The 12,653-nt window shown below is 37.5% G+C and overlaps 3 protein-coding genes and 1 non-coding gene across 8 annotated transcripts; 3 read left to right on the top strand and 1 right to left on the bottom strand.

Annotated features, from left to right (window-relative positions):
• The first annotated feature begins 95 nt into the window (after positions 1-95).
• TRNAR-UCU lies at positions 96-168 on the top strand. Its single transcript has one exon. It is a non-coding gene; the product is annotated as a tRNA-Arg (tRNA).
• Positions 169-300: 132 nt separating this feature from the next.
• LOC18033628 (thioredoxin M3, chloroplastic) lies at positions 301-2,989 on the top strand. Of its 3 annotated transcripts, none has more exons than XM_006422939.2 (2): positions 301-712; positions 2,264-2,989. In XM_006422939.2, exons 1-2 carry the CDS (start codon positions 514-516, stop codon positions 2,575-2,577), a joined length of 513 nt encoding a protein of 170 aa, XP_006423002.1. In that variant the 5' UTR covers positions 301-513; the 3' UTR covers positions 2,578-2,989. The 3 variants fall into 3 exon arrangements, with proteins under 3 accessions (XP_006423002.1, XP_006423003.1, XP_024034971.1); XM_006422940.2 differs by having other exon boundaries at positions 2,261-2,989; XM_024179203.1 differs by having other exon boundaries at positions 2,258-2,989.
• A 161-nt stretch (positions 2,990-3,150) lies between these two features.
• LOC18034052 lies at positions 3,151-7,481 on the top strand. 3 transcript variants are annotated; one of them, XM_024179201.1, is made up of 3 exons: positions 3,151-3,263; positions 3,899-3,944; positions 5,616-7,481. In XM_024179201.1, the coding sequence occupies exon 3, from the start codon at positions 5,651-5,653 to the stop codon at positions 7,232-7,234; it is 1,584 nt and encodes a 527-aa protein (XP_024034969.1). In that variant the 5' UTR covers positions 3,151-3,263; positions 3,899-3,944; positions 5,616-5,650; the 3' UTR covers positions 7,235-7,481. The 3 variants fall into 3 exon arrangements, with proteins under 3 accessions (XP_024034969.1, XP_024034970.1, XP_006423000.1); XM_024179202.1 differs by lacking the exon at positions 3,151-3,263 and adding an exon at positions 3,301-3,750 and having other exon boundaries at positions 5,623-7,481; XM_006422937.2 differs by lacking the exon at positions 3,151-3,263 and adding an exon at positions 3,301-3,750.
• Positions 7,482-8,223: 742 nt separating this feature from the next.
• On the bottom strand, positions 8,224-10,742 carry LOC18033632 (subtilisin-like protease SBT1.7). Its single transcript, XM_006422936.2, has one exon. It carries the CDS (start codon positions 10,648-10,650, stop codon positions 8,314-8,316), a length of 2,337 nt encoding a protein of 778 aa, XP_006422999.1. The 5' UTR covers positions 10,651-10,742; the 3' UTR covers positions 8,224-8,313.
• Between the last annotated feature and the right edge of the window lie 1,911 nt (positions 10,743-12,653).

Genomic DNA, 12,653 nt, shown 5'->3' with positions numbered 1-12,653 from the left:
GAAGGGGATAATGGAGGGTCTGGCGGCGGGGTGGTTGGAGTTTAAGACATTTTAGATAGAAATATTATTAAAGTACCGACGCTGACCCACCGAAGGCGCCCGTGGCCTAATGGATAAGGCGTCTGACTTCTAATCAGACGATTGTGGGTTCGAGTCCCACCGGGCGTGACCTTTTCCAATGGGGTGCTACTCTTTGATTCGATCATTAGTCATTAATCGTTATTCACAATGGAGGGGCCCGCCTCCGTCCGATTTGCCACCCTCAGCCAGATTAGATTAGATAATAAAAAACACAAAAGAAAAACGTGCCGCTTTCTATTTCCCCTGTTTTCATTACGTTTTGCTGTTGAGGGGTCGCAGGTGCTGGCCTGGTGCAGTATCAGCATTACAATTTGCAATAAAGAAATTAAGAAATAAAGGGCTGACAATTTCACTCTTCCACTTCTCCCACCTAACCAATAAAAACACACACGCACACTTATTCTCTGATCAAACAAACACTCTTCTTCAGTTATGGCTTCTGTTTCTTCTTCATCGTCATCATCTTCTTGTTTCACTTCTGCCCATTTTGCCATTCCACGCGTCTCTTCATTTCCTTCTCATACGCCCAACAAACTCTCATTTCCCTCTCATTTTTACGCCAAAAACGCTACCTTTAAGGCTCCAAACAGGTCTCTTTCACTTAAGGTTCTCTGTGTACGTGAATCTAGAGGTAAGGTTTTAATTTTTTTGATCATTTTTAATGGGTTTTTTTCTCGTTTGATTTGATTGGTTTTACTCTTTATATTTCTGGGTGCTGTATTTGTTTTTTGGGATTTGTGCTTATGTAACTTCTGTTTGGTTAGTTAGAAAGATGAATGAGGAAAAAGTAGAAGAAATAGTTTCAGAAATGGATTTGCTTGACAGAACCCATTTTCCATTATCTGTTGTTTAGTCCTGGGAATATCAAAAGATTCTAGCTGAAATGACTCGTAGAATGCTTTCGTCCAGTTTTATCTTGTGGATCAAAGTGTGAATTTTGGCTTTTATATTTTGGATTTTAATCGCTGAAAAATTTAGGTAATTGACTTGATCCTACTATTTTTAGCTTTGAAAAGAGATATCTTAAAGATTTCGCCTTGATGAGGTCATAAAGCTTCTGTTTATGTGCTTGGACGCTGGGATCTGAAACTTGTTTTCATTTTGATTTATCAGTGTCGTACATTTGTTCATTGTAAACTAGAAAAGCTTGTTAATGGTTGATGTTTCTGGGGTTTTAACATCTTGAGGGTGTAATGCCTACTCCTCTAGTTTGCAAGCATAGATATTTGCATTGTAGGTTGAGTGAAATCCTCAGAGTAGGATCTTGATCATGGTAGTTTCATGGGATATATGGAAAATGAATCTTATATAACTGTGGCATTGCCATTGTTTCGTTGATTGGCTTGTTAAACATGGAAAAAATTGCAATTATTGTATTGCTCTTTTGAAGGCATAGGTGGATTAGATTTTCTTGTTAAATTTTAAAGATAAAATTTAGATAAAACTGGTGGATGGATGAAAATTGAAAAGATTTTACCATATGTAATTTTGGAGTTAAACCCTTCAAAATACAACTTCTAGCCGGAAATGATCTCTGTTTGAACAGTCAAAGTTCTTATTATGTTAAGTTGTACTTTTGAAGAGGTCTTGTGTTCTATTGTTCTAATTGCTTTTAATTGCCTGTTAAATTCTCTGATGAAAACTACCATTTTTTTGGTATGTGCAGTTGTATATGTGTGGGGATCATTGTGTGTAAATTTTTCAATTTATATTGGGGTGTTCTTATATTGTTTAGACAACTTGCATATTGTTGTTTTTTCTGCATTCAGTTTCAACTCTTCTTTATATTTGTTGTGATGACTCACTTCCTATGCCGTATAGTTCTGCTCAAATGGTTTTGATATATGACGAATCAAAGATAAGGAAGTTTAAGTTCCACAAGCATTAAAAGCAAAACATATCTCTTATGATTCCTTAATAATATTGAAGCCTTGAGACAGTGGTGGTCTTATACTAAGAGATAGAGAGACAATCTGTAGATTACAGAGATGGAATGCTTATGAGAAAAGAGAAACAATGAACATTTTTGTTGAGAAAAGCTTCCCTAGATGATAGACTTTCTTAAAGTGTAACTAAATTGCTTCTTGGCTTGTATTCTATTGAGTACTAGGTATTCGTGAGATATGTGGGGTTTGTTAATGGGCAGTATCCTGATCATAATATGTTGCTTGTGTAGCAGCAGTGGTCACCAAAGACTCGTGGGAAAAGTCGATCCTGAACAGTGATACCCCTGTTCTCGTTGAATTTTATGCGAGTTGGTGTGGACCGTGCAGGATGGTTCATCGGGTGATTGATGAGATTGCAGGAGAGTATGCTGGGAGACTTAGATGTTTTATGGTCAATACGGACACAGACCTAACAATTGCTGAGGACTATGAAATTAAGGCTGTGCCTGTAGTTTTGCTCTTCAAGAATGGAGAGAAACGCGAAACTGTGGTTGGAACCATGCCGAAGGAGTTCTACATTGCTGCTATTGAGAGGGTTCTGAAGTCATAAACATGATCTAATGGCTTGAAGATCCATTGAAGTCGATCAATTCGTTTTAGGTGTCAAATGACCAGTATTGGCTGAATTTTCCATTGGGTCATGATTACTTTAGATGTACATCATCTAGATATTGCTTCCCAGGTACCAACACCACTGGTGCTGGACTGTTAGTGGTTTTACCTGTCTTTGTTTTTGCTATGTTATCAGCTGAGATGAAGGTTTTGTAAATGTGTGCTTACTTTTCTAGCCTATCAATTGTGTATTTAAGCTGCCTGCATCATGTCCTTGGAATAATCTTTTTTGGATCAAATCCATGGCACTAAGATTGGAATCATTTTAAGCAAACTCCCAGGTTTCTCCATCTTAAGGCGAAGTTTTATACCCTAGCATGTTGATTAGGCTTTTCCCCAATTCCAAAAAAAAATAAAAAATAAAAAAATGAAGCAAGGGCGTGTTTTTAACCACTACCGGTGCTTGGTTCCAATTTGATTCAATTTTGTATCCCCTTTCCACTAATTTTATTCTGAAACGTGGCCCCGTACTGGCTGCAGCTTTTTTCCAAAGGTGGGAAAAGGGACTATAAAAAACTGAAAATAGGAGGCAACGCAAGATATTTGAGAAGATAAGTCTACCCAAAAGAGGAATGCTAAAAATCAACCGAAAAAGAAAATCTACAGGCTCTGTTTACAGGGGCGGTGAGTAGCACAATTTTAATTTAACAAACAATTGTCTCTTTTGACAAGCAATCATGCATTGAACATTTACCTTCAAAACTACGGAAATATTCAGATAATTAAACAACAAAATAAATCCGACCGTCCATCAAGCTGGTTCCCACAGTAAGTTAGGTCTACAAATAACTGGACTTCTAGAATAAGCGCATGATCACTTTCTCAGTCGGTTTAGACTTAAGATTTGATTTGAAAATCAACCCATTCTCATACAGAGTCTCTTGGGCTCTGATCTTTATAATCTCAATAGCCCAAATTTGCACAGCACTCCCTCTCTGAGTCTCTGTCAATTGTTACTGAGCGAGCAAGGCAGAAACATGAAGTAAAAATCTTTCAGTTCAAAGCTTAAAGCTCAGGTTTTGTTAGAATAAATAAAAATCAAACTAAAATCCAATATCCCCAACAACCGTCATCAATATTCAATAAGAATAGAGCCTTCCATCATCCCTAGGTTTGGATTCTTCTCTTTTCTTCTATTATCAATAGCACAAAGAAAAGCAGTTTTCTTTTGAGTTTAATTTAATTTAAATTATGGGGTTTAAATTTGGATGTTTTTGTGTGATAATTATTAGATCTTTTGATCATGTGTTGTTGCTCAGGATCTGGGTGGATTCTAGCGAAAGGAAGTGGTGGTTTCAATATGAGGTACCCTTTATTTTTTATTTTTTGCTGGGTTTAGTAATGATTTGCGTGTTCCTGCAGTTATTTTTGGACTGTGATTTGGTTTGTTTGGTTGCTGAGAAAACGCTAGGAATTTGGATGGAAATTAAGTTTTTGATTTCTGGGTTTTTATTCCGAGTCAATGGGCAAAAGAAGAAATTTCAAATTTTTTTTATTCATATTCCCTGAACATAAACAATACAATATTTAGAATCCAAGTGAGTGATGATAGTTCAGTTAATTATCCAATAAGGATTCAAGAGAAGTGAAGTTTTTAAGTTCTGAGGCAGTGAGCAGAGGAATTGAAGATGTTCAAAACAGTTTGTATTTGTGGAGATTCTTGAATTTCTTGGCCAGTTCTTAATTTGTCAAGTCCTTCTACTTTGTGTTATATTTGAACTCAGTCAAAATGGATTTAATTATCCCCAAATATTTGCCCATATTAAAATTTATTGTGATTGATGCCTTCTCTTTGGTTTCACAACTTGTTCTGAGTTACTGGAGGGAAATTACAAATTCCATTTTATCCTGTTCTGTAGTTTGTCCGTTTTGAGGAATGGTTGTTAATGATCTTTTTTATTCTCTTTTGTTTGTAATATATGGAATCTGTTATTGATGATCTTTTTTGTTCTCCTTTGGTTGTAATAGAAGGAATTTGTTATCAACGCAAATATATAGATTTCTTTTGTGAATGTCAGTTTGTTCTGAGTTCTGTGCGTTGTAGCAGAATCATTTTGTGGCTATGTTTCCTTCTGGATGCATTGACGTGCTATCTCTGCCTATTTCGTAATTGCTGCATCCATTATGATCTCCATAAGATCGTATTGTCTACCCGTTGATTGCATAGTAATAATTCATTTGAACACTTAGCATTCCAATATCGATGGTGGCATAAATCTAGTTTTTGTTAAAAGTGTTAGCTTTTTGAATTTTTTTTTTGAATTTGTTATTCAACAGATAGAATGCACAAATGGAATTTTTAGCTCCTCAGGATTTGAACACGGGTGGTCAGCCAATGACGCTTGAAAACCACTTGGCTAAGCCCCTTGGGGCAAAGTTAAAAAAAATTGTGGGCGGAACCTCATCAGAAACCATCCGAAACATCATGTGTATAGGCAAGATCAGATATATTTGTAGCACATTCTTAGAATGTTGCAAATTCTAGGAATTAAACTCCCCTACCTCCATCTGATAAGGCAACAACAGAATAGGGGTAGAGAAAACATATATGTTGATGTTGTGTTGTTTATAGTCCTTGGCTTTTTGTATAGATGTAAATTCTTAAATTATTCTTATCTTCAGATGATCTGAAATTATAGGGTACACAATGGGCTTCTTTAGTGGATACACTTCTGTTCTCTAATGAGTCTGTCATTCTTCTTGAAAGGAAAGAAAAATAAAGTTGCACCTTCCTTATTGTCTTGGTGGTCTTCCATTACGTTTTCTTTTCCCATTTTTCCATGTCATTATGTGTTTTTCCGATTATCTTATATTTTATATTGCTGAAAAAATTAATGTCATTAAGTGCATAGTATTTTTTACTGGTCTTCTGTTTTATACACACACACACTTTTTTCTGCTTCATTTTGTTTATTATAATAGTATCAAAGAACATCCTTCTGTTATGTACTTAATACTTTTTTCTTGCTTTGGCAGCCTTTAGGATCCTTTGAGTTGGTGATGAAACAGTGATGGCTAATCTGAATAGATCAACATCAATAGTTCCTTCAGATTCCTTAGAACCGAAGGGAACTCTTATGGTCGACTCAAACGTGGATATGCATCAGACTGCAACAAACCAGCAGAACCAGAACTTCTTAGATGGTCCTGTGGCTATCCTCTGGGACATTGAAAACTGCCCTGTTCCAAGTGATGTCCGTCCTGAAGATGTGGCTGGCAATATACGAATGGCTTTGCAGGTGCACCCTGTGATTAAAGGAGCTGTTATGTTGTTCTCTGCCTATGGGGATTTTAATGCCTTCCCCAGACGACTCAGAGAGGGATGCCAGAGAACTGGTGTCAAGCTAATTGATGTTCCCAATGGGAGAAAGGATGCTGCCGACAAGGCTATCTTGGTTGACATGTTTTTGTTTGCCCTTGACAACCGTCCACCTTCTTCCATAATGCTGATATCAGGGGATGTTGATTTTGCTCCAGCGCTACACATACTTGGTCAACGTGGGTATACAGTGATTCTTGTCATCCCTTCTGGAGTAGGTGTTTCATCTGCCCTTTGCAATGCTGGTAAATTTGTCTGGGACTGGCCTAGTGTTGCTCGTGGTGAAGGCTTTGTGCCCCCCATAAAAACCTTGATGCCTACTCGTGGAGGTCCAGCTGATATTTCTGGGTATTTAATGGGGTGTAACATTAATGACAACACGGATGCCCAAAATGAAGAAGAAGCAATTGTTTATAGGGGAATCTCCCAAAGCTATTACAAATCTAGAGACTTCTCAATTGTGTCTCGATCCTTATCTGAATACACCACTACGTCTTCGATGAACATGCCTTGTTTTCCTTCGAACTTCAGGAGCCAAAGTCTGCCATCTGGTCTTAATGAAGCTTCGGCAGGTCATGTTTCTTGCAGTGATCAGAATGATTCTACCTTGTGGGTTCAGCCTGGGGACATTAATGGTCTGAGGGCACAGATGGTGAGATTGCTTGAACTGTCTGGAGGATGTCTGCCTCTCACTCGTGTTCCTGCTGAGTACCAAAAATTATTTGGAAGGACGCTGTATGTGTCAGAGTATGGGGCATACAAGCTAGTAAATCTTTTCAAGAAGTTGGGTGACATGATTTCTGTGGAAGGAAGAGGCCAAAGGAAATTTGTCTACCTAAGAAACTGGAAAGCAAATCCAACTGCCATTCTGACAAAAAAGGATAAGAGGGGAAAGGGTACTCAGGAAGAGAGTATGAATGCAGGTTGTGCATCATCAGATGAGCTCTCAGATGATGAAAGAGTGGTTGTTGAAGAAAATGAAGCGGGAAGGGAGCAAGGGAAACCTAATACTGGGATGGCAGGTCAAACTGGGATCAATGAAGAAAATCTGAGACAGTTCAAGCATGAGCTGCAAGAGATTCTAGTGAGCTATTCTTGTCGGATTTTCTTGGGTTGTTTTGAAGCGATATACAAACAACGATACAAGAGACCTTTAGACTATCACAGATTTGGCGTGGATCAGCTAGAGGATCTGTTTGACAAAGTACGGGATGTGGTTGTCTTGAATGAAGAACCAGTAAGCCAGAAAAAGTTCCTGGCTGCGGTAGGTGGCTAGAAAATCGTGGTAGTTGACGTTCTAGTAAACCTTTCAATGTTTTAACTTAAATGTAGATGAGCCGATTGAGGTATGCTTTTTGGCCTCTGAGTCGCTCAATCCATTTTCCTTTTTTCACGGAATTTCCAATTGAAAATATGTTGATACGTCCTGCATGGATTTGAAGGTTTATTTTGAAATTTCCATGTAAGACTCTTTCCCAGTCAACTTACAAATGTTGGTAATGTGAAATCTGTAAGTAAATCCAGGGTTCTGTATCTTCCAGTTTTTGCAGTTTTTTTTTTCTCTGAATGAAGGTTTATTTGTCTGGGTATGTATATTTACCTGTAATGGTAATTTAATTGAAAACGTATAGTTAATCAAATGCAGTGTATGTGTGACTGCAGCTCTGATGTTTGTATTTTCATTAATCATTTCTTCGGTCAGCAGCTTAAGATTTAGGAAACATTTTAGAGTATTTTTAAGATGTTAGGTCAGTCACACAATAAATAAATAATATTATGACATAACTAAATAGGTGTATTTATTTTGAAGAATATGTATGTAATTAATAGTTATATAAAATTCAATTATATATGTTTTATATGTATTAGTTAATCGTATTACGTGAGAGCTATTTTATCATTTTTCAGGAGTCACTAGTGTTTGATTGGATTGCAAAACAATCTGAATCTCTTTCACTTGATAAAAAAAATACACAAATAAAAGTTATAGGAAATTTATACTACCCTTCTGAGTAATAAATTAGTTTAATTATACAAGAAACTTGTTTTAGTACCGGCTAAAGCTTTTCTCAAAGTTTGTTTGGACGAAATTCTCGATGACACTCTGAAGGATGGACGCACTTAGTTAATTTTGACCAAAATTCTCAATGATACTATGAAGGATGGATACGCTGTTATTTGCTCAATGACCCGAAGAAAAGGACACTAGTACGGCAAACTCCACAACACGTTAATTTTATTATTTGATAAAAAGTCTTTCCTTGCATTAACATCCTCTTAGCATTGAGTTACTTGTTTTAATTTCCATATCCTTTTGTCTATGCCATATTCGCCACTACATGGCTACACCTGGATTCACGGCCAGTGACCGGTAGAATTAGCAAATGCAGAGACAATGGGGCTTCTCACCAGATGTTTCCCATTAACTTCATACCAGGTCAAGTACCCAAAATTGCCAAGAAAGTTACTTTTGGGACTAACCGCAGACCCAAGATTAATGTTCACTGTCAGACTGAACTCGGCTTTGCTATATTTTCCGGCAAAGGATAGTGTTGCTGGTTGCACTTTTACCGTCATGCCAGCTGGTGCCTTCACTGCTGCAGTATAAGCAGACTTGGTATCAGCTACATTCGTCAATACCCTCTTGAATGTGAAGCTTGCAGTGTTGGTGTTGTTTAAGATGATTATGAAGGATGGATAATTAAGATCGAGATTAGCATATTGACACGTATAATCTGATGTCCCTGTGAGAACTCTAATCTGTTGGCTAGTGTAGTTCAATGCACACAAGTAGTTGATATAGTCCTGGACCTCAATATCATACACAAGTCCCGGATCCATGGCCTTGTTAGGATTAATATGCCCTGCACCGAAATCGAGAGGGGTTCCTGCAACTCCGGTCGATTTGTCAGTGATCATACCATAGGCATTGTCAAGAACATCGGCAGTTGTCATCAATGCTGAACGGATGGCAGCTGAACTCCAGTCACGGTGAGTGGCTTTAACCAGTGCTGCTATGGCAGCAGCATGAGGGCATGACATTGATGTGCCTGATAAGAGAGTATAATCAGTGAGTAGATAATCATCGCGAATGGGTTGCAAAGGATTGTTGGGAACCCAGGCAGCCAAGATATCAACTCCTGGAGCCAGTATATCGGGTTTTAGAATCCAAGGTGATCGAAGAGAAGGCCCTCGGGACGAAAAATTGGCCACTTGTGGAGCTGGCTTGGTGCCCAATATTGTAATCTGGAACTTGATACTTACCGTAGCATTCTCCACATTGATTATGTACTTCTTCACTAACTCTCCATCTTTCAGGTTTACCGCCACAAAAGGCATATTAAAGACGTAGGGAGAAAGATGTTGCCTCGAGTCTGCACTGAAGATAGCCCCGGCGGCGCCAGATTTGCCCACTTCCTCTAACTGCTGATGTACCGTTACATTGCCGTTATAGTCAAATGCACAAAAGACATACTTGCCTGCAACAGCTTTAGAGTCAGTTGAGTTGGGTTCACAAATTTCTTTGGATCTATTTCCATATCCGAAGTATATAGGTTCTCTGGAGACAAACAGATTCTCTGGGTACACAGATTTTCCAATGACTGTTAGCTCTTCATTGCCAAGGGTGACGTGAGCTGCAAACTCTCTATCAACAGTTCCTGCACCAACGGCCGTAATCCACGGAGCTCCATTTCGAATGGAGTACGGACGTGGTCCTGAATTTCCAGCTGAACACGCAACAAAAATTCCTCTCTTCAAGGCTGCAAAAGCTCCAATGGCTATTGGGTTCTCATCAAATGTTGTCTCTGAGAATGCCAAGGACAACGACATTATATCCACCCCGTCAGCTATCGCTTGATCCATGCCGGCGAGAACATCAGTTTCCGCTGCAGCAAGATTGTCATTGGAGAACAGAACTTTGTACATTGCAATCCTAGCCATTGGTGCAACTCCAATTGCTGTTCCTTTAGCGTATCCAAAGTGATCAACATCTTGAACACGACTGCCACCTATTGTTGATGATGTATGAGTTCCGTGACCGAAAAAATCTCTTGGAGAGTCATAGTCATCTGTTTTTGATATGTTCAGGCCGTTCTGCCGAATCCCTTTGCTGAATGAGCGTGCCCCTATCAGCTTTCTGTTGCAGTGAGAAGTATTAAACTGAACTCCAACTTCACATGCGCCGCGCCATCGCTCAGGCACCGGCGGCATGCCTCTATCGTCATAGCTCTTACTCTCCGGCCAGATTCCGGTATCGAGGATACCGACAATTATGTCGCTGCCAAAGCCTGCAGCCGGCCATACCCCGGCATGTTTATTTAAGCCAAGAAATTGTGGGGTGCGGGTAGTATGGAGGTGGCCAAATGATTCCAGGTATGTGGCATGGTGACCTGGCATTTTCTGGAGCTGCTCGAGTTGGTTCTTGGACAACACAGCACTGAAGCCATCCATGACATGGTTGTAGGTGTAGAGATGGGTTGGGGCATCACCATCACCATCATCAGATGATGATAGGGATGAAAGTACGGACATGTACCAGTGATGGTGGTGGGAGAAGGGAGCCGGCATTGCTGCCTTGTCCATGTGGATAATGTAAGTCTTCCGATCTCCTGACATGGACAATGAGGTGGCATACGATACATAGAGGAATAGCAAGAGGATCATGAACATGAAAGGATTGAAATTTGCCATGATTTTTCTCACAAACTTGGAGTTGAGGGGATATGACAATTTGAAGTTCTTAAAGCATCAATTCTATATATACACATGTTGTGTTCTGGGTTATGGGGATGAAATCAATAGATGTCATTTCATTTTTTTCGTTAAACCTATTAGGAGGACTGATTTGCCAGGACTCTTCAATGAAAACAAGGGAAGCTTCGTCTTGCTTCTTTATTATACTGTGATATTTTGACCTTATTATATCAAGCTTCTTCACTACTAAACCGCTCTTAAAATTAAAGATTAACAAGAGGAATGACCAAGTCATATTATTAAAAGCAGGCCCTGGCCCCAAGTTGTTTGGGGAGTTGATGCTACTGTACAAAATAGCTCTTATTTTATTTTATTTTTTTAATTTTTAGCCTGAGGATCTGGTCATAGCTAGGGTGAACTTCCACATGAGTCATTCATTATTAGAACAAAGAGTAAAGCAAACAATATTTTCTAAGTTAGAATTTGAGAATGATTGTCTTCATATTACAAAGGATCTTTGAGGCATATGAAGAAGAATTGGGAATAGATCCTTAATTGCCTGTTTCTATTTGGCATCAAGACATTGTTCTTCTCTCACTTTTTGACATTTTATGGCTCGGAAGGAATCCTTTTGACTTGTTGCAATAACACGATATTTCTCAATTAAATAAGTGAAAGAAATATGGAGTTATTCTTCACATTTCTAAAGAATTTCAACGAAGCATGCATAATAAACTGAAAGAAAACTTGTAATATGGCTAAGCTTCCAAATTACTTTAATTACAAAGTAATAACCTCGAGCCATTGATGTTCTCTGTAATATGATCAATTTTGTTCACTAGTTGACTAACTATGCATACATGCCAAATTCCATTGAAAGCCCCTAAAAATTTTTAAATTCTCATGAATGCCCTTAAGAAATTTCAAATGCTTGAAAAGATCCTCAGGAAAAAAAAAATCGAAAGCTCATGAAACTCCGGGGAAAAAAAGGGATATTACGTATTTATCTTATATATACAAAAATTAATTATTACTGGTTACTGTAAAGGTTAACAATTTTTCTTTATTCAATAATATCATTGAAGCACATTGTATAAACTACAAAAAAAAAAAAAAAAGTGGCTTATGTGATCGTCCTTGGCCGTCACCAATGAGCTTTTATGACTGCTATATAACGGCAAATAATCGCAATGCTTAACTCGCTGCACGCCTGGGTATCCTTATATTTTCACCGTAATAATGTTGATTCTCAAAATGAACTACCAATTGATGAATTTTATATAGAAGTAAAGTTACATAAAGGATTTTCATAAATATTTTATTCTTATATCAAACAAATCTATGGATTTTATTGATGTTTCACACACATATCACTTATCGTTTAATAAAAAAAGAAAAATGACAAATCATTTATTACAGATGTGAAAAATGTGCAATCAGGCCGAGTGATAGAGTTATATGGGATAAGACCTAACTTAGAAATAAGGCTAGACCAGACTTGGGCTTCACTTGATAAGTCCATAGTCTGGCCTAGAAGGCCATATTTTATGAAAAAAGTATTTAAAAAAATTTATGTTATTTTGAATAATTATATTTATTTGGCCTGCCTATTATAAATATTTGAAATTTTAAACATTTAGAGCACATATTTTCAAGCCTAGTTTTGTTAAATTAAAATTTTAAAAATTATAGAATTGTAAGATAAGTTAGAGAAAGAAAATATATAAGTAAATAAAGAAATATATGTACAATTATATAAAACATAAAGAGTGGGACTATTGGCACCCTTCTAAATACCTCTTAACACCTCTTTAGTTATTTTATAATTTTAACTTTTATTAAAATTACATAATAAGATAATTTCTAATTAAACCCCACTCAAAATCAAATAATTTATTTCCCTTAAAAATTCTTTATACGACATATTTTCATTTAAGATTTTTAAATTCCTTATACGGCATATCTTTTTTCATTCTTAAACCCTAATCTAAAAGTTTCAA

The sequence above is a fragment of the Citrus clementina genome, unplaced genomic scaffold, assembly GCF_000493195.1.
Source record: "Citrus clementina cultivar Clemenules unplaced genomic scaffold, Citrus_clementina_v1.0 scaffold_8, whole genome shotgun sequence".
Taxonomy (NCBI): Eukaryota; Viridiplantae; Streptophyta; class Magnoliopsida; order Sapindales; family Rutaceae; genus Citrus; species Citrus x clementina.
The sequence above is the reverse complement of the archived record's forward strand: the minus strand, read 5'-3'. Positions and strand labels throughout refer to the sequence as shown.

Coding starts and splice junctions, on each gene's coding strand:
- LOC18033628 (XM_024179203.1), top strand. CDS start 514: ATGGCTTCTGTTTCTTCTTCATCGTCATCATCTTCTTGTTTCACTTCT. Junction 713..2,257: donor CTGTGTACGTGAATCTAGAG/GTAAGGTTTTAA, acceptor TTGCTTGTGTAG/CAGCAGTGGTCACCAAAGAC.
- LOC18034052 (XM_024179201.1), top strand. CDS start 5,651: ATGGCTAATCTGAATAGATCAACATCAATAGTTCCTTCAGATTCCTTA.
- LOC18033632 (XM_006422936.2), bottom strand. CDS start 10,650: ATGGCAAATTTCAATCCTTTCATGTTCATGATCCTCTTGCTATTCCTC.